The sequence below is a fragment of the Ochotona princeps genome, chromosome 14 (genome assembly GCF_030435755.1).
Source record: "Ochotona princeps isolate mOchPri1 chromosome 14, mOchPri1.hap1, whole genome shotgun sequence".
In the NCBI taxonomy this organism is placed as follows: domain Eukaryota; kingdom Metazoa; phylum Chordata; class Mammalia; order Lagomorpha; family Ochotonidae; genus Ochotona; species Ochotona princeps.
The window spans coordinates 10,113,999-10,134,221 of record NC_080845.1 but is presented as its reverse complement, the minus strand read 5'-3'; the positions used below and the strand labels follow the sequence as shown (position 1 = coordinate 10,134,221).

General features: G+C 39.7%; 1 protein-coding gene across 1 annotated transcript in view; it reads right to left on the bottom strand.

Moving 5' to 3' along the window:
* Window positions 1-1,288: 1,288 nt before the first annotated feature.
* RAB14 (RAB14, member RAS oncogene family) overlaps window positions 1,289-20,223 on the bottom strand; it is a 28,940-nt gene continuing 10,005 nt past the window's right edge. Inside the window, exons 2-8 of the mRNA XM_004594964.2 lie at window positions 17,411-17,469; window positions 15,712-15,765; window positions 14,395-14,572; window positions 8,003-8,069; window positions 4,825-4,912; window positions 4,462-4,492; window positions 1,289-3,536 (exon numbers count right to left, since the gene is read on the bottom strand). Of these exons, the coding sequence (XP_004595021.1) occupies window positions 3,359-3,536; window positions 4,462-4,492; window positions 4,825-4,912; window positions 8,003-8,069; window positions 14,395-14,572; window positions 15,712-15,765; window positions 17,411-17,462 (648 nt within the window). The 5' untranslated portion in view covers window positions 17,463-17,469 and the 3' untranslated portion in view covers window positions 1,289-3,358. The remainder of the gene's footprint in view (window positions 3,537-4,461; window positions 4,493-4,824; window positions 4,913-8,002; window positions 8,070-14,394; window positions 14,573-15,711; window positions 15,766-17,410; window positions 17,470-20,223) is intronic.

Sequence of the window (20,223 nt, the reverse complement as noted above, 5' to 3'; positions counted from 1 at the left end):
AATAGCTGGGATGTGAACCAATACCCATATGGGATGCCAGCAACACAGAGGCTCAACCTACACCATGGTGCCAGCCCCCCACCATTCAAGATTTAAAAAAAAAAAGCAAGTTCAGTCACAGTTGTATGGATTATCAATGGGCAAACATGCAATAGACTGGTTTTAAAAGACTGCCAAGAACTGTTTTCTAGTAGACAGCTTTTGAGTCCTAACACGTGTTACACCGTGGTGCAATACATAACAGCGCAGTACGTTAGTGTCGGAACTTTGTACTTCTGAAGAGTAAACGGTGAGAACTAGACCATTAAGAAATGGCATAAACATGATTATTACAAAGGTAACACAAGTGACATACAAGTTCTAGAAGACATCTATTTTAAAAAAACAGTGGGAAAGGGACATGTCTTCTGTGTTTGCATTCTTTTAATTTCTCAAATCTTATCTAAATGCTAAAAACCTTGGCCTATTCACAATTACTGACATCTTTAGGGACAGAGTTCTCTGGGCCCATGTTGAATAACACTGAAATATCTCCCCTGTAAACTGTACCATTTATCACTTTACAGTAGATACAAGCCAAAACCAGGGTCTAACTGAAGTAGAGAAGTTATATGAAGCCAAATATCTGGGTTTAGTAGACATTTTTCCCCAAGAAATCTTACTATTTTGAACAAGTGTTACATGTAAAACATCAACAAAAAATAAAAATCAAGGATACCTCATCAAACACTTTATTATCCATGAAAGATACGTGAACATTGTACTGGAATGTCTGATGCATAAGTGGTACTGAGCACCAATTACCAATGGGAGAGCCTCCCCATAGATGCGAGGACTAACAAGTAACCCAGAGAAGCAGGCAACCTGAACAAGCAGGAAGCTCTCGTGGATTAAGAATTAAAACTTTCACATTGTCTCCAAAGTGTACTTGCCCACATCAGGCACAGAGATGTTACAATATGACAATCTGCTCCTCTATTTTATGAGCACCCAAGTTTACACATGCACAAAATGAATTTGGCCTCAAGTACAGTCAAGGGAGAACACCACCAGACCACCAGACAACGCATGTGCTGATCTTGAACCGGACAAGGAACACGCCACAAAGACTGATGCAAACAGGAAGATCAAACTGGCTCAGCTACTCGGCGGGGTGGCTCTGTGTGCTACATACATATACGTCTACACACCAGTCATTACAGCTCTGCAATCGAAACTGCAACTTACACCAAATAACTAACCAGAAAAAAATAAATCCTATTATAGTTCAGAAAATAATGCAACCAAATTTAATTTAATCTAGATACAGGTACTTTATTTACAAATATTTAGATTAATAGCATTTCGTTACATCAAATGAAGGGTACAGCAGTCTGAATAATTCCTTCCATCACATAAACAAGACCCACTGTAACTAACTTCGGAAATCTGGATATTGCACCGGGACAAGCGGAAGTCTGTCCCTTGTGATCGCTACCTCTCATCCCGTAACGGGGCGGGTTGTTGGTTTTGCTTTTGTAAATACATACTCACTAGTAGGTCATGGTCCCTGGGAGAATCCCTTGTGATCCAACAGTGTAAGCGAAGTGGGGCACAGAAAGTCTTTAACAGAATGTACGAATCTATACTCCAGCAATCTTACTTTGAAAATTAAACAAAGACAGAAATAAAAATGAGTCCACAAATTAACCAAACCCTATTTTCTGCACATTCCAGTTTGGGTTTTATTTAACAATGACTATACAAGACTCTGGTACTATCACATGTTTACAACCCAGAAAGATGTACGCTAGTGTCTGTCAAGAGGGATTTAAAATGTGTATTTTAAACACAGTAGGTAAGCTGAGTGCATTTTATATAATACGTAGAGGTTTACCTATTCTGCTTCAAATAACTTCTCAATTACCAGCCACTGAACCATAAACTCAACTAGAAAGCAATTAGAGGTGAAGAGCTCAGTAAATCATATTTGTTGTCTAAAGAATTCAGATTGTTTCTCTTGCCATACAGGATTCTTTTCAGTAGCCAGGCTGACTAGTGCAAAGTAACAAGGTACACTCGGCATCAGCACAAACACTGAAACACCATCAGAAACACCTGCTCTTTCACAAAACAATTTATGCCAACATGTCATACAATAGCCCCTCATACTAAGAACACAAGGGATATCAAATTAGTTCACTGTAGTGTTAAAAATGCACAATTAAAATCCCTTAACAGCAGATTTGTGGTTCTGCCTGTCCGGTTCAGAATCTGACCATTCCAAGAAGAGAAGATATAAAAGCTTAAAATGTGCAATAATAAACCCAGCCTTTTTTCTTTTTCTATACAGTAAGGCAAGAATGCAGCCTGTAATGCAAAATGTTTACAAAAAGAGAAAAGCAGGTTAGCACATTGTCAATTGCACAAGAATAGTTAGGAAAATCAGCAGGTAAGCCACAGTGCAGAGATGGAACAGAGTTGGCTAGTGTTCATCCTTTGAAGCTGGGAGCTCTTTCCAGCATAATGTCCCCAACACTGCCAGCACCAAGGGGTGGAGCCAGTATTACCTGTGAACTGCAGACATGTCTACTCTGATGTGAAATGGAGGGAGAAACATGGTCACATGTAGGTCATACTGTACAAACTGGTATTTTATACTGTTCCAACGCCAGTAATCAATTTATTTTCTTCATTAAAATAATATACAAAGAATGTATTGTTAGTTCGGTTCCTTCAAATTTTATACATATTTACTTTCTGTTAAAAAGAAAGGATAAAATAATGTAAAAAAAAAAATAAAGCTATTAATTAAGCACAAAAGATAAACAGATATTTTTCCCTGTGCAAGGCTAAGACAGAAGCAAACCTTGTCAAGAAAAATGCCACCCACAACAGGGAATTTATCCAACAAAAATGCGGTTATAGAACCCCTTGCTCTACCATCAGAAGTCATTTCACAGCGATAAACTTGTAGGTTACACCAAACATACTTGAACAGTTAAAAGATGTGGAAAGGCATAAGATACCAAATTAAACCATACGAATGAAGCCTTGCCGGAAAGGGAGGGCAAAAATCATGAAGTCCAGCATCAGTGCTCAGTTTAAATCATATACTGGTGACAGCTATCACAAGGACAATCAAGGGGAAAAAAGTCTAGATTCACCATGCAGGAGAGATTTATTACTCTACTTGCCTTTGATAACCTGATTACATCTAGTTGTTTAGCAGTTTAGTATTGTGTTAAACTGTTTTTACAACAGAGTTTTGTTTTTAATTAAACCCAGTAAGATGTACAGAAGACAAGGAGGCAGTAAAAAGCACTGCTTCCAACAGACAGAGGTGAAAGGTCAAATGAGGGCCAGAGCCGAGAGGTCACTAGCAGCCACAGCCTTCTCTCTGGGGCTGGGGTTCACTGGTTAGCCGGCCTCCCTGCGGCGCGGAGGGTTTGTGCTGCACACCGGACTCGGCGGCATTCAGATCCAGGCTTCCATCCTGAATGTTCTGGTAGATTTTCTTGGCAGCCTCAAGGAAAGCATCTTCTACATTTTCTCCCCTAAGAGGCAAGTGACAACTTTATTCAAGAACCACCACTTCCTACTGAATTAAGACATTATACACTGATCTTTATCTTTATTCAAGTGCCATGGTGTCTTCAACTTAGCCACTGTCATCTAATGGGAGGACTGAGCTAAGAGAACATGGGGATGTATTCTATGGAAAGAGTGTAAACATTATTCTAAGAGCTTTCTGCACAAACCCCTATCTATCAGATGTGCTCCAATCACTAAAACAACAAGTAACTAAGATTGTTAATAAATGACATGACAGTTGAGATGGGCCATTTCTGCAGCAGAGACTCCAAAGAGAAATGAAATCTCAAACATGCTGAACAGCATTCTAAGATTTGATTGATATGATCAGCCAAACATGAACTGTGTTGTTTTATGTGATGGTGACATATTTGTGCTAACGTTGTTAACACTTCAGCTGGCTTAGAAATAACATCACAGTACCAATACTAACAAAAACAGGAGAACCCCTTACTACTCCTGCAGGATTTGGGGGCTTAATAAATGACAATCTATGATTGGGACATGGAAGAACCCTCATTACACTTCTGCTTAGACACTGAGTATTTCTGTAAGCTGTGCCTTTTCACAGGATCTCTGAGGTACAGTAACACCAACAGACTAGCCAAGCTTGGGTCTGAGATGACTACGCACTTCTGAAATGTGAACATGGTTTCATTTATTAACCTGGGTTTCCCAATGGCATAACCAAGGTACAACCTTGCAAGGACAGTGGAAAACTGTTATTCTGAAACATGAGACAGAAGAAATGTTTGTTTAGGATTTTTCCTGCTGCAGCTTTTATGTATTATATGTTAAATGTACAAATACATTATATGCTTCTCATAAATTTGGTTTTGTATTAAACTTGAACATAACTGAAAACATTTGAATTTCAGCGATACTTACGTTTTTGCACTTGCTTCAAGGAACAATAACCCTAAAAATAAAATTCAGATTATAATGAGGACATTTCAAACTCACTTGCAATTGCATTCTCTTCAGTTAACATCTGAACAGAAGTTGCCTAGTAGCTTGTTCAGCCATCACATTATTTTATGGAAAAGGAAGTTTAACATGGACAGCATTGTTATCTGTCATTAATAGTATTCATATTCTTAACAAGAATCTCACAGAAACACATTTCCTCATTCTGGAGGGTTTTTTTTAGCAGTTTGCATTTTTTGAAAACCATCAGTCTTCAATAACAAAAATCCCACCTTTCCTTAGCAATTCTCCCAAGTGTGATCATTAAGTCTTAAAAGAACCCACCGTTTTCTTCAGCAAACTGTTTGGCTTCTTCATATGTAACATCTCTCTGTGCTTCCAAATCTGCTTTATTTCCTATGAGAATTATTACCTAATTTGTGATCAAAAGAAAAATATCTTAAAACAAAAGCAATCATTTAAGTCAACCATTCAAACTGTGAAATATAAAACTGTGAACAGAAAACCACTTGGGCCTTTTTAAAAAAGGAAATGAAGCATGAGGGTACTTCAACAAATTCATGGGGAAATAAATTTAAAAGAAGTTAAGGGTTAGCACTGTGGCATAACAGTTTAAGCTGCCAATTGTGGCGCCAGCATCCATGTGGATTCCTGTTAAGAGTCTCAGCCGCTCCACTTCTGATCCAGCTCCTTGCCTAATGAACCCAGGAAAACCGTGGAGGATGGCTCAAGTCTTTTTTTTTTTTAAGATTTATTTAATTTTATTGCGAATTCAGATATACAGAGAGGAGGAGAGACAGAGAGGAAGAGCTTCCATCCAATGATTCACTCCCCAAGTGACCACAACAGCCAAAGCTGCGCTGATTCAAAGCCAGGAGTTTCTTTCAGGTCTCCCACGGGGGTGCAGGGTCCCAAGGCTTTGGGAGGATGGCCCAAATCTTTAGGCCCCTGACCCCATGTGGGAGACCCAGATGAAGCTCCTGGCTTCAGCCTGGCCTTGCGTTGGTTATTGCAACCACTTGAGGAGTGAACCACTAGATAGAAGATCTATCTCTTTGTAACTCTGCCTTTCAAATAAATAAAATCTCAAAAAAAAAAGTTAAATACTTTATTGCAAAAAATTTTTGAAATCTGTACATAGTTTATTCCATGAACTTTTCTTTTTTTTATTTTATTTTATTATTATTATTGGAAAGCCGGATATACAGAGAGTAGGAGAGACAGAGAGGAAGATCTTCCATCCGATGTTTCACTCCCCCAAGTGAGCCGCAACGGGCCGGTGCGCGCCGATCCGATGCCAGGAACCTCTTCCAGGTCTCCCACGCGGGTGCAGGGTCCCAAAGGTTTGGGCCGTCCTCAACTGCTTTCCCAAGCCACAAGCAGGGAGCTGGATGGGAAGAGGAGCTGCCGGGATTAGAACCGGCGCCCATATGGGATCCCGGCATGTTCAAGGTGAGGACTTTAGCTGCTAGGCCACGGCGCTGGGCCCATTCCATGAACTTTTCAAGGCCCTGCTAACTATCAGCAATTAATCAGCAGGTAGAACCAGAGAATCACAGTCATCAGTACAAAGAACTGAGGCAGTCCTGATGAGCTGCGTGGACAGTTTATTTCTCAGGTTGTGACCCCAGAGTTCCTGCTGCATATTCTTCTTTGTTGTATTTTTTTACTTTTTACTTTGTAAGAACATAAAAACCATCCTCAGTTAAGCAAGACACTAAAAAGCAGTCGAGGCCAAATGTGGTCCTCAGGCCAAAAATTGCTCAAATCCTGTATTATCTAAGATTATCAGAGTCTACAGACAAGCTCCAAGAGGTCTATGATTGTCCTGAAATTAAATGTAAAGCGCTTTATAAACATGAACATTCCCTGGGCAAGAAGACTAATGGCTTTCATCAAATTCTCAAAAGGTATAGGAACCTCAGAAAGTTGTGTTTTTCTGTTTTTTTAGAAAGTTTTAAAAACCATTAGACTACTGGTGAGGAAACTGCAGCTGAAATATGGCAGAGTCATGTCCCCAAGGCCTATACTTCAGTGGGTGGTAAGAGGAAATTTTCCAGTTGGTAGAAATCTAAACCCCTTTCACTTGTGGCCTACAGAGACATGTTGTGCTATCCCACAGCCTCCCTAGGCACGACTGAGGTTGTGTCAAGTGCTAACAAAAGTCTTTGTGTGTATCCAGGGAGAGAAAAACTAGGGGTAGCATATGGGGACTTCACATAATTAGTTCAAATCCAAGGCAAAATATATACCTCTATTCACTTTGAAATCATCCATACAGTGACAGTACACGAAAGTTAAAGGAAGCTCTGTGAAGTTCTTAGGAAAAAGCAGGTACCTTGGGAAACAGTCAAATTACACACTCTCAAACAGGAAACAGACATGAGTATGACCTACAGCTCTTTCTCAGACTTTATAGTTTTCACACACTCACATCCATGTGCTCGCAGGTATGTGTAGTTCAACCAGTTTTATCACAGGTATGGATTTGTGCTGTCACAATTGCAATACTGAGCTGTTCCTTCAAAACCAGGGAATCACCTGGTGTCACTCTTAACTATGGTTACACCACTCAAACCCTCCCATCCCTATCACCAACCCCTGGCAACCACTCATCTCCATCTGTTAACTATAAAGCTATCATACTGAAAGTGTTCCACAAATGGAAACACACACTCTAGCCTTTGATATTGGCTTTTTGTATGCAGCGCAATGCCCTTGAGAGTCACATAGCATTCACATGTACACTAATTCATCCCTATGTATGGCTACATATTCCCCAGCAAGGATACCCAGAATGTTTAAATCATTCAGTTGTCCTTGGCCAAGTTGGGTTTCCACTTCTTGACTTTCGCAAATAAAGCTGTTAAGAACATTCATCTATAACATTTATCTATAATCTGTTAGGTGCATTTACAGCAGTAACAATGTCAAAGTTCCACAACAGTCCCTAAGTAGCAGAGATACATTAACTAATTTTCGAAATGATTAAACTGTATGTGCCTGTAAAAGTCACCCTCATCACTGATGACACACGTCACTGAACCAGCCTCCTGCCAGGCGCGAAGTGAGAGGCAAGCCGGATACTTGAGAAGCCCAGTGTCAGTCACCACTCAGTGCCTGTCCTCACACTGTTCCTGGAATTCTTTCTTCGCAGCATAATTAACTGCATACCTGTTGATTGGTTGGTTGCTAGATTATAACCTCTGAGGAACCAAGAACGCACATCATCTATGCACAGAACTACAACTAAATTTCACAGCTTCCACTTGATATGCTATCTCACACCACAACTTTCATTTCTTTAAAAACCATAAACAAAACCCAAAAAAATATAAAACCTAGAATAATATGAAAAACATAAATTAAGATGTTTTCAATTAGAATACAGTAAAGATGTGCTCCTTCTTGGTACCCAAACACAAACTCTGACTAGTCAATAGCTTCCTGTTTGAATTACCTTAGACCTTAAATTTTCTGAGTAGGATGTCTTTTAACTTACAGTATTTGGATTGGTGAGATTCCTTGCATCTGTCAACCAGCTGCTTAAGTGATTATATGTACTTCTTCTGCAAAAAATTAGAATTTAAATTTATGACTTCCACATACAATTACCATTTTAACATAAAAAGGAACTCTAAATAGTTAAGATATATACATTAATATTCTAAAAGTACTTTTGCTTTGACTAGCTACTCAGAGAACAGTGATGAAATATAACCATATAAACAAGGTGGAGGAATCCACCATGGTGGGAGGGTTTGGGGAGGGGTGGGGAGAACCCAAGTACCTATGAAACTGTGTCACATAATACAATGTAATTACTGAAGTTAAATAATAAATAATTAAAAAAAAAAGAGAGAAGACAAAACACACACACACAAAAAAATAACCATATACTTTTCAAAAGTCAAGTCAAACCCATGATTTGAAATAAATAACTCAATATCTAACAACTATGATATGTCAGAGTATGTTGACATTTAAACGCATGTCAATAAATAGATAAGCAAGCAGGGAATAAGACAAGCAACCAATATCAAGTTCTGACCTCAACTGCTAGTCAAATTAAAAAAAAAAAAATTTAAGGCATTCATATTTTCCATAAAAAATGGAGCCCTAGTAGTACTAAAATGCCCTGCCAACAACATAGTCAATGGAAAACCTTTCTGCACTTGTCTTTTAATTTTTATTTTCAACTAAAATCCAAGACAGCCAAATGCACTAATAATTCCACCTTTACTTAGTAATAATGGAGCCAGTGCACGCAACATCTACATCCCGTAAGGGTGCCAGTTCAAGTACCAGCTGCCCACTTTTGATCTAGCTCCCTGCTAACATGTCCGGGAAGGCAGCAAAAGATGACCCAACGCCTTGGACCCCTGCGTTGGAAAACTGGGGGAGGCTCCAGGCTCTTGGCTTTGGATTAGCCCAATTTAATTTGTTGTGGCCATTTGGAGAATGAACCAGCAGATGGGAGCATGGGCGCGTGTTCTCTCTCAGTCTCTCTCTCTGCCTCCTCCCTCCGCATACTCTGCCTTTCAAATAAATAAATAATTTTTTTAAAGAGTAAGCTAATTATTAAACAGCATGAAAACTGCTTTTAGCAGGGTAATTAATACCTACATGTGACTGGAAATTCAAGTCCCTACATATCAGTAAGGAAATTTACCTAACTCTGTACTCCCATTTGCCAGACAGCTAAACCATTCAGGGTTAGACGGCACTATTTCTCTACTTTCTTCCAGTAAGAGTTTAAAAATCTATGGGAGCTTTGCTCAAAGTAAATGAACGAGTGAAATTTACAGGCCTGTTTGCATAACCCAGTGGTCCCTAGGAAAGTAAATAAATACAAATGTCCCTGAATTAACATGGTTCAAGTTACATTTTCCATTTTCACAGTAATTTATCAGAGTATTAAATGCATTTTGACTTACTATTTCATAAGTCAAGAAGTATCAGTAAAGCACAATGTTACAGAGTAAAATCTGCCAAAGTTATGGTGATAATATGATAATTTTTGAAGTTAAAAATATTTCTAGCTTGTCACACTTTCCATCCAGCTCCCTGCTCGTGGCCTGGAAAGGCAGTACAGGATGACCCAAAGCTTGGGACCCTGTGCCCATGTGGGAGACCTGGAAGAAGTTCCTGGCTCCTGGCTGGCTTCAGATCAGCTCATCTCTGCCACTGTGGTCATATAGGGAATGGACCAGCAGACAGAGGATCTTTCTCTCTGTAAATCTGCCTTTCCAATAAAAATAAATCAATCATAATATATATATATATATTTCTGGGTCCCAGTGCGGTAGCCTAGTGGCTAATATCCTCACCTTGCATGTGCTAGGATCCCCATGTGGGCACAGGTTTGTGTCCCAGCTGTTCTACTTCCTATCCAGCTCCCTGCTTGTGGCCTGGGAAAGCGGTGGAGGACGGCACAAGGCTTGGGACCCTGTACCAGTGTGGGAGATCCAGAAGAAGCTCCTGGCTCTTGGCTTTGGATCAGCTCAGCTCCAGCCACTCTGGCCACTTGGGGAGTGAATCAGAGGATGGAAGTTCTTTCTGTCTCTCCTCTGTACATCTGCCTTTCCAATAAGAATAAACAAACCTTAAAAAAAAATTGGAGGGCCCTGCGCCGTGGCCTAGCGGTTAAAGTCCTTGCCTTGAACATGCCGGGATCCCATATGGGCGCCGGTTCTAATCCCGGCAGCTCCACTTCCCATCCAGCTCCCTGCTTGTGGCCTAGGACAGCAGTCGAGGACGGCCCAATGCTTTGGGACCCTGTACCCGCGTGGGAGACCCGGAAGAGGTTCCAGGTTCCTGGCTTTGGATTGGCGTGCACCGGCCGCTGCGGCTCACTTGGGGAGTGAATCATCGGATGGAAGATCTTCCTCTCTGTCTCTCCTCCTCTCTGTATATCTGACTTTGTAATAAAATAAATAAATCTTAAAAAAAAAAAAAAACTGGAGGCAGGCATTTGGCATAATGGTTAAGATATCTCTGCCTCCTATCAGATGTTTACTATTTGGTTCCAGCTCTTACGATTCCTGCTAATACAGAAATGGGGGTGGGAGGTGACAAGGGGCCGTGGTGATGGCTCAACTAAGTCCCAGCCACCAATATGGGAAACCCACCCTGTTCCCACCTAGTTTTAAGCCCTGGTCCAACCTTGGCCATTGTGGGCATCTGGGAGTTAACCAGCAAATACGAACTTTGTGAAGTTCCTGATTTACACCCACAGAACATGAATCCATTTTATTTCTTTTACATGTGAGCTCATAAAGATTAACAGATGTGTAAGCCAGATCCAGAACTCATTTTACATATACAAAATTGTCCTCTAAGTGTTTCTAATCTAGCTTTGTGAATACATTCCATGATTTCCAGTTGGCAGTGAGCACATAAAACTCAGTATTCCAACTATTTAATCCTTTCCCAGTAGAAGTGGAATTATTTTCTCAAGTTATTTTGTGGTAATATCATCTTGCAAAACGTCACTTCAATGAAGAAAATACATCAATATATCAAAATATCACCTTTTTCCAATGTTCAAAATTTTTCTGAGGAACAAATGGCCAAACATCATTTTTAAAAAATACAACTTAGGGCCTAGCGTCATGACCTAGCGGCTAAATGCCTCGCCTTGAACGAGCTTGGATCCCATATGTGCCGGTTCTAATCCCGGCAGCCCTGCTTTCCATCCAGCTCCCTGCTTGTGGCCTGGGAAGGCAGTCGAGGACTGCCCAAAGCCTTGGGACCCTGCACCCATGTGGGAGACCCGGAGGAGGATCTGGGCTCCTGGCTTCAGATCAGTGCAGCACTGGCGATGGCAGTAACTTGGGGAATGAATCATCGGATGGAAGGTATTTCTCTCTGTCTCTCCTCCTCTCTGTATAGCTGACTTTGCAATAAAAATAAATCTAATAAATAAATCTTTTAAAAAACACAACTTTGTCACTGTTCATGATTTATGCTTCTGATATATCCTTTTTTTACACAAAAGCTGCATTTCATCTAACACAGGAACCTTTTAAATAAATTCAGTCACTTATAATGATTTCTATGAATTTTAAAATCTCAAAGTTGACATACAGAGTAAATTATAGACTGCCATCACTATAATAAACATATCCTTTGTAGACAGACTTTCAGCATCATATAAACCAATATTAACATACACCCTAACTTTTGCCAAGGATTCTGGAATTGTTGTTACCTATCTAAAATTCACTAATTCAATTATGCAATAATTAAGTGACTAAAAAATAACTATAACATTATCTTAATAATTCTAACATGTGAAACTGATGAAGCAAAACTACTGTCATATGGGTCGTGCTGTTAATTTAGCAGAGGTATCTATAACAATTAGAATTAATGTCAAAGACGAAAAGTATTTTTAAATCTGTGATTTTCAGAGATTAACAGGAAAAAAAAACCCTGGTGTCATAATTGCAACATCAATGCCACTATGAAGCATTGCTAGTGTCCAGAAAACACCTAAAGCTTGGAGCCTTTCTTCAGCAATAATTTTACTGCTACAGTGAACATACCATAAAGCCTTCACTTTCAAAAATATGCAATTTTGTTCTCAGACTACTTGCAAAGTTGTGGACTAATCTCTACTAATTCTAGAATATTTTTGTAATTCCCATATCCATTATGTCACATATGACAATACATTATCTCTATGGATTCTCTGGTTCTGGATATTTAAGTAGAATCACAAATATGTCATCTGTGTCCGGCTTTTTTCAGTGTGTTCTCAAGCTTCACCCACATTACAGTACATACCATAACTTTTTATTTATTTATTTATTTATTTTTTAATCCAACGACATACAAAGCTTGATGAGATTCTGGATTTTTTGATTGCTGTTTATTTATTTTAAAGGCAGACAGAGACCTTCCATTTGCTGATTTAATTTATTAATGCCTTTAATAGGCAGTTCTTGGCCAGGCCAAAGCCAGGAGCCTGGAACTCATCTGCATCTTCTTACTAAGGAACTGGGACCCAAGAAATTTCAGCTATTTTCTGCTGCATTCCAGGGTGTGAATTATCAGAAAGCTGGACTGCAAGCTGAGACTCAGCCCCAGGCATTCTAACACAGAAGGCAGACATCCCAAGAGGGGCCTTAAGACAGAGAGCAACTAATACTCAAATGCCGGTTCTCACCCTCCAAAATGCCCACAATGCAGGTCTCCCATGGGGTTGGCCAGCAATCTAATCACCTTAGCCAACACTACTGACTCCCAGGGTATGGATCTAATTAGGTAGAAAGCTGAAACCAGACAGCCCAAAGGTAAGGGCTGAATTCAGGTATTTTGAATGAGATGCCAAGCATCCTAACCAGTCTTAATGGCTAGGCCACATATTCACCCCTTTTATTTCATTTATAGTCAAATAATATTTCACTGTATAGATATACCACATGATGTTTATCCATCAATTGGTGGACATTTTGGTTGGTTCTAGCTGAAAGTACTTTTGATGATTTGACTGAAAAAGTATGTTTAAAAGCAAGAACAAACTACATTCTAAGCACAGAACACCATATTATATCTTAGTAATGCATGTTTTTTCATTATGTGATATCTGTATTTACCATTCAGTAGTCATGTTACTACTGACTGCTTGGCTACAGTGAAGAACATTAGGCTTGTTTCACCTTTTTTGTCCTAAAAATCAACAAATCTAATAGTCACTGAAACTCTAATAAGCACTATCATTATAGTTAGCAACTGCCATTTATTCCAAGCCAACATTTCCCAAAACATGTTCCTCAGTAAAATGAACTCATGCCCACAGAATTTCTCAGGATCTTGGTATGCTGATGAGCCCTGGGACTCGTGCAGAGTAAAGGAGTGAACAGCTGATGAGCAGTCATCACGCTGATGAAACACCTACATCCCGTGCTGGAGCACCTGGTTCCAGCTTCCTGCTAATGTGTACCCTGGGGGAGCAGCAGGTGATGCTCAAGTAGTCACTTAGCTGCCAGTCACATGGGAACCTTGGTCCATTTGTGGCCACTGCAGGCATCTGCGGCAGGAACCAGCAGGTAGATGGGAGCTTGCTCTCTACTGACTTCTCAAACAATTAAAAAGAAAACATAAAATACACATTTCCAAAAGAATACACTTGCAAGTTTATCACTAGGCCCCACTTACCCATTCTACTCCCCCAAAAGACAAAATCATGCACGTTTAGTGCCTTGCAGCTATGTGAACAGTGATCCAGTTCATTTTCTAACTCAGGACAAACAGCACATCATTTAACGAAGTGGTATATGTCACCACACACTGTGAAGTCCAATCTTTAGAACCTAGTTTTGTTATTTTATGTCAAATGTTCTAAGTTTCCAGAAACAGCTTTTGAAATAAATTTAACAGTGCTGCAACTAGTATTTTTGAGCACTGAAATCCACTTCAGGACAAAAATAGAATCCAAGCAAGTTAAAACTTAAACACATTCAAATGTAAGCATAAGGACTTCTAGCATGTGTCGTGCGGGATCAGCAGGACTGTACACTGAACTTCCCGAGAAAACGCAAGCTTCCATTGACACTACTGAGTGCGGCAACTCCTCCAGAGTTGTTGCCACAGAAGTGAAAGGAACAAAACTTCAAGTAAAGCTTTTTCTCCTTAATTAAATCCATCTGCTGCTGTTTTCCAAACTGTAATCTTCTCTAAGGTCCACCACACCACCATCTCCTAATTTTTCTACCAACTTTCAGGAAAGTAATATGTTACATCAAGATTTTGCAAGGCGTCTTAAAGAAATTACATAACCCTTAAATAAGCTCTACTACAATTATACACTTAAAAATAAAAAACTACACATTGCCCAACATGGAGTTCTTCTCCAAGAAGAAAGGGTGAAAATGTATAATCTCTTACCTAGTGATATCATACACCATAAGTGCGCCTGCAGCTCCTCTGTAGTAGCTTCGTGTAACAGCCCTAAACCGCTCCTGTCCTGCAGTATCCCAGATCTGCAGTTTGATTTTTTGGCCACTAACTTCAATTATTCTTGTACCAAATTCAACACCAATTGTGTGAGGACAATCAGCCATAACTGTCAGGGAGGGAAAAAATAGAGCCCAACTTTCAGAAAACTTCAAATTAAGATTAGTGAGGAAAAACCCAATGAGTAATCAAGTGACTTACTAATACCTGTAGGCTATAAATAAACTAAACCTAACACTGGGAGGGGAAAAAAAAAGTCAGAGAAATGTGACTGGACTAGAATAGCGGATGGCAAACTTTTGTAAAGAAACAAACATTAAATAGTTTAAGTTTTATAGGCTAAAAGTCACAACTGCTCAGCTCTACCACTGAAGTATGCAAGCACCCACACAATACTAACACAGATATGGCTGTGTTCCAGCAAAAATATTTACAAAACAGCCAGTGACTGGATCTGGCACACTGGCCGTGGTCTGCTGGCCCCTGAACTAACAGCATCTGTTCAGTGCAGTAAAGACTTGAATGAACCCTTCACAATACCAACATTACAGTTTTCAGTCTTCTGACTCTCTTTAACTGTAACAAATCATCAATCAGCTTAGGACTCTAGGAGTTGCAATTCAAGCTTCTATCCTGGAAAATACTGTCAGTATCTCAAAGAAAATCATCACATTTAATATACTTATTAATTATATACTTCCTCCATTCCTAAGATAACAGGACTTATTAGTCCTTATCACTGGATCTAACATTTCAAACCTACACTAATCTCTGATAAAAACACACAGGTTTCTGAACATTTCATTGCAGCCTACATCAAACCTTTATAGTATACTAAGCACCACAAAAATGATACAGAAGTAATTTCAACTGTATTTAGTAATTACAACAAACTGCTCCTTTTCCCTATCATGCAAGTATTTTAAAGCTAAACAAATGATGTATACAGCAAATTTCTCTTAACAGATCAATTTCTACAGCAAATCAGAAATAAGACTTCAATTTGATACTATTCTAATGCATTTATATGAATTTTACATCTTTTCAAGAAGTCTGAAAAGGTGAATCAGATTATATATAAAAATCAACATTTCCAACATATTCATTTTATCTGCATCTATTTAAAAATCACTGTATCTAAAAGTGCAAAACAGAGGGAAAGGTTATACTTAAATGCATGTGGTACACTAAAATGACATTTTTTTTAAAGTGAAGATTCTACTGGTTTATCTCACATATTGAACTTACATTTTTTTTCTGTAAATTGGTGAAGCAAGCAAGATTTTCCTACTCCCATGTCCCCTGTTCAAAACAAAAATTTTCAGGTGGCAATTACATTTCTCAGTTTCGTACTATCATATGCAGTAACTGCTATAACCCTTACTATGTATTATATCAGAAGTTTCTGGAACACTTAAAACTATTAGCCTAGTTTACAATGGGCTAAAAACATTTGGAAGTCATTTTTTACTGAAATATATCAATTGAATATCCCAACCTTCAGCAAGTAATAGTATTTCCTTGCAAATTATTAATAAAGCCACCAGTTGAGAATCTTTTAACAAAACAACATTTTTTACATAAAGTAGTTTTAAGTTCTATATGTTTTCCCCCCTTAACCCATGCACATAAAGCAAGATTCTCAACAGTGACAAATAGGGCACGTAACACACACAGAAATAAGAAATTAAATCAAGCTTGATTTAATAGGTCTCCTATTGTATCTCACTTTTGAAAATCTCTTACAAAATTACATTTTAAAAACTTGCAAATTACTCAGAAAAGATGTCATCTCTTAATATCTAACAGCAATTTTAACCGTTGGTGATGGATGAGTTATGATCCACATTACAGAAAAGTGACCTAATGTGAAGAATTAAATGAAAAACGGATAAACTTTGAACTCTATTAGAACTAAGCATGAACACACAGCATAAAGTGCTTTCCTCTTGGGTCTGGTGCTGTGGTGCTGTAACTTGCAATGCTGGCATACCATAAAGGCACCAGGTCAGTCCTGCCAGGTCCTGGAAGCTCCACTTCTGATTCAGCTCCCTGGTATCACACCTTTGAAAGCTGGAAGATGCCCCAAGTTCCTGCCACCCTCACGGGAGTCCAAGATGGAGTTCTAGGCTTCTGTCCTAACTGCCGCAGCCACTGTGGGGAATGAGCCAGCATCAAAGACCTCTCTCCATCTCTCTATCTGGTCCTTTCAAAAAAAATTAGTTCATAAAGAGAGAGAGAGAAAACGAAAGAGAGAGGAGAAAAGAAAGATAGGCAAAAAGTCTTTCAATTAAAGCAAAATCTTGAAACTTCAGAGGAGCCAGCATAGTGGAATGGTGAGTGAAGCTACCACCTGTGAAGCCAGCATCCCATATGGGTCCCAGTTACTGTCTAGCTGCTCCACTTCTAGCTCAGCTTCCTGCTAATTGCCTAGGAAAACCAACAGACCAGATGTTTCGGCCCTGTCATCCAGCAGAGAGGCCCAGATGAAGCTCCTGGCTATCTACTCTTTCAAATAAATGTTGAAGGCAGGTAGGTGAGGGAGGGGGGTATAAAAAGAAGAAACATAAGGAGAAAATATCAATGTTAGCCTTAATGTACATTACGTAACTTATTCTGAATTAATGATTAATGTTCTCTACCATTTTGGGAACCCAGGGAGTTTCAAGCACTTTCATGGAACTTTTGGAATGCTTCAGCACTCACTCCTGGTAATAACAAGCATTCAGATAACCCTGAAAAATCACTAACATCACAAGATAAACAAAACTGAACCAGAAAATTACCCAGATTAGGGTCAAAATGCAACAGAAACACTTTTAATGGGAAGGAGAGGGGGTTTTTAGCTTTCCATGGAACAAGAATCTATTCCACTTGGAGTGGTCATTTAGCATACAGATACTTTGTGCATTAACCTTCATGGCGAACAAGAATATGAGAAACTTACCAATAATAATATATTTAAAGATGTAAGAGTAGTTGTATGGTGCAGTTGCCATGGTGGCACTAAAAATAAAGAAAACTGTGTTACTTCAAAAGGAAAGTATACACAAGTTATCCAAACTGATCATTATTATCCTTTAAACATACATACAATAAAGCACACAGAATACAAAATGTTGATTACAGTAAGTCAAAGTAAAACTGCATTTCCCAAATTGGTCAATTAAACACACTATCTTGGATGAAAGTTGTTTTAACACTGTAATGCTTTAGCTACAGAAGTATGAGAAACCACAAATACCAAAACATCTCCATGCTGCATGTTAGGAAACACCTAGCAAGAAATGTCACTTGAGAAGACTTCAAACAAGAAAATTTTTGTAAGTGTAAAGAAAGTATTGTTATAAAATAGTCCCCTTTCCCTCTTAAGCTCCTCTCTCCCCTATCAATTGATCAAGTGAGTTATTAAATAAAGCAACCTGAACTGACAAACACAAAACAACATTTTTAAAGATTTGTTTTTATTTCAAAGGCAGATTTACATAGAGGCGAGACAGAGATCCTCCAACCACTGGTTCACTGCCCAAATGACTGCAAACAGCTGGAGCTGAAACAATTAAAGTCAGGAGCTTCCTCTGGGTCTCCCATGTGGGCACAGGGGCCCAAGGAATTGTGCCATCCTCTGATGGATGCTTTGCCAGTCCATAAGTTGAGAGCTGGATCAGATGTGGAGCAGCTGGGACTAGAACTGGTACTCATATGGGATGCTGGCACTACAGGTGAAGGATTAGCACGCTGAGCCACCAAACCGACATCCAGAATAATGTTTTTATCATAAATCAATAAGAGAACTGAAAAAAAAATCACACAACTGCAAAAGCAAATTAATATAAAAAGCAGATGAATTGGAGCTAGTTTTGTGGCACAAAGGATTAAGCCACTGTCTATACAGATTGGGTTCCAGCTGCTTCACTTTCAATTCAGCTTCCTGCTAATGTAGCTGGGAAAGCAGAAGATGATCATGTGGATCTCTGGGCCCCTGCCACTCGTGTGTAAGACTTGGATGGGGGTCCCAGCCCAGCTCTGTAACCACTTGGGGAGTGAGCCAGCAGATGGCAGATCTCTACCTCCTTCCTCTTCTCTCTGTATCTATTTCAATACAGAGTATCTTTGAAAAAAAAATATACTGAATCCTATAAATGTTCATCCTACAATTTTTAAAAAATTTAAAATGAGCAATTTCATATGGCTCAACCTAATACAAGGCTTTCAGATCAACAATGTGTGAAGTGCGTATTACGTACTGTTCCAGAACTGAGAAGTAATGCCATAAAACAGTACTTGCTGTAGCACAGCTGCTTAGCTACCACCTACAACAAATGAGCACCTGTCTGACTGGCAGCTACTCCACTTCACTCCAGTTCTCCACTGACGTGTCTGGGAAAGCAGCAGAGGATGACCCGAGTGCCTATGTCCTTGGCACCCATTTGGTCTGCCCCAACCCTGGCTGCTGAGGCCCTCTGGGGAGGAAATCAGCAGATGAGAAGTTCACTTCTACATCTATAACCATGTCTTTCAAATAAATAAATGTCTTAATTGTACTCTTTTGTTAAATATGAATACTCATGAGTTAAAGAGTATTTCAAAGGATCACATTTCAGGGCCCAGTGCAATAGACTAGTAGCTAAATCCTCGCTTTGCATGCACCGAGATTCCATACAGGCGCTGGTTTGTGTCCCGCTGCTCCACATCCCATCCAGCTTCCTGCTTGTGGGCTGGGAAAGCAGACGAGGATGACCTCAAAGCCTTGGGACCCTGTGCCCATGTGGGAGACCTGGAAGAAGCTCCTGGCTCCAGATCAACTTAGCGATGGCTGTTACAGTCACTTGGAGAGTCAACCAGTAGATGGAAGATATATCTCTGTATCTCCTTCTCTTTGCATATCTGCCTTTCCAATTAAAACAATTAATCATAGCTCATTTTAATTTCTCTCCTACTTTTAGTAACTTAAAAAACACGCAGGGCCTATGTTTGTGGATTAGGACGCTCAACAAGGCTAGCATCCATTTGGAAGCTTCTCATCTGATCTTGCTTCCTGCTAATATGCATGGAAAGGCAGTAGATGATCGCCCAAGTAGCTGGATCCCTGCCACCCATATGGGATAAAGAACTAGTGGATGAAAGCATACGCTCTCTCCACATCTTTGCAAACAAGTATCTCTTAAGAAAAACTTCAATTTATTCAATTGTCAGACCTTGTGCTAGGTGCTAGAGCAACAAGAAGTGAATTATTTCATTAAAACAGGCGAGTACTAACACTGAGAATAACTTCTAACATTTCTTTTCAATGCAGTTTTCAGCTTAACCTAAAATATGCATTCAGACACATTTGAAGACTTAATTCTTTTTTTTAAGATTTATTTATTTATTTTTATTACAAAGTCAGATATACAGAGAGGAGAACAGACAGAGAGGAAGATCTTCCGTCCGATGATTCACTCCCCAAGTGAGCCGCAACGGCCGGTGCACGCCGATCCGATGCCGGGAACCTGGAACCTCTTCCAGGTCTCCCACGCGGGTGCAGGATCCCAAAGCATTGGGCCATCCTCGACTGCTTTCCCAGGCCACAAGCAGGGAGCTGGATGGGAAGTGGAGCTGCTGGGATTAGAACCGGCGCCCATATGGGATCCCGGCATGTTCAAGGCGAGGACTTTAGCCGCTAGGCCACGGCGCTGGGCCCTGAAGACTTAATTCCAACCTTAAAAAATTTTTTTGGTCCAGGCGTGGTGGCCTAGTTGCTAAAGTCCTCGCCTTGCA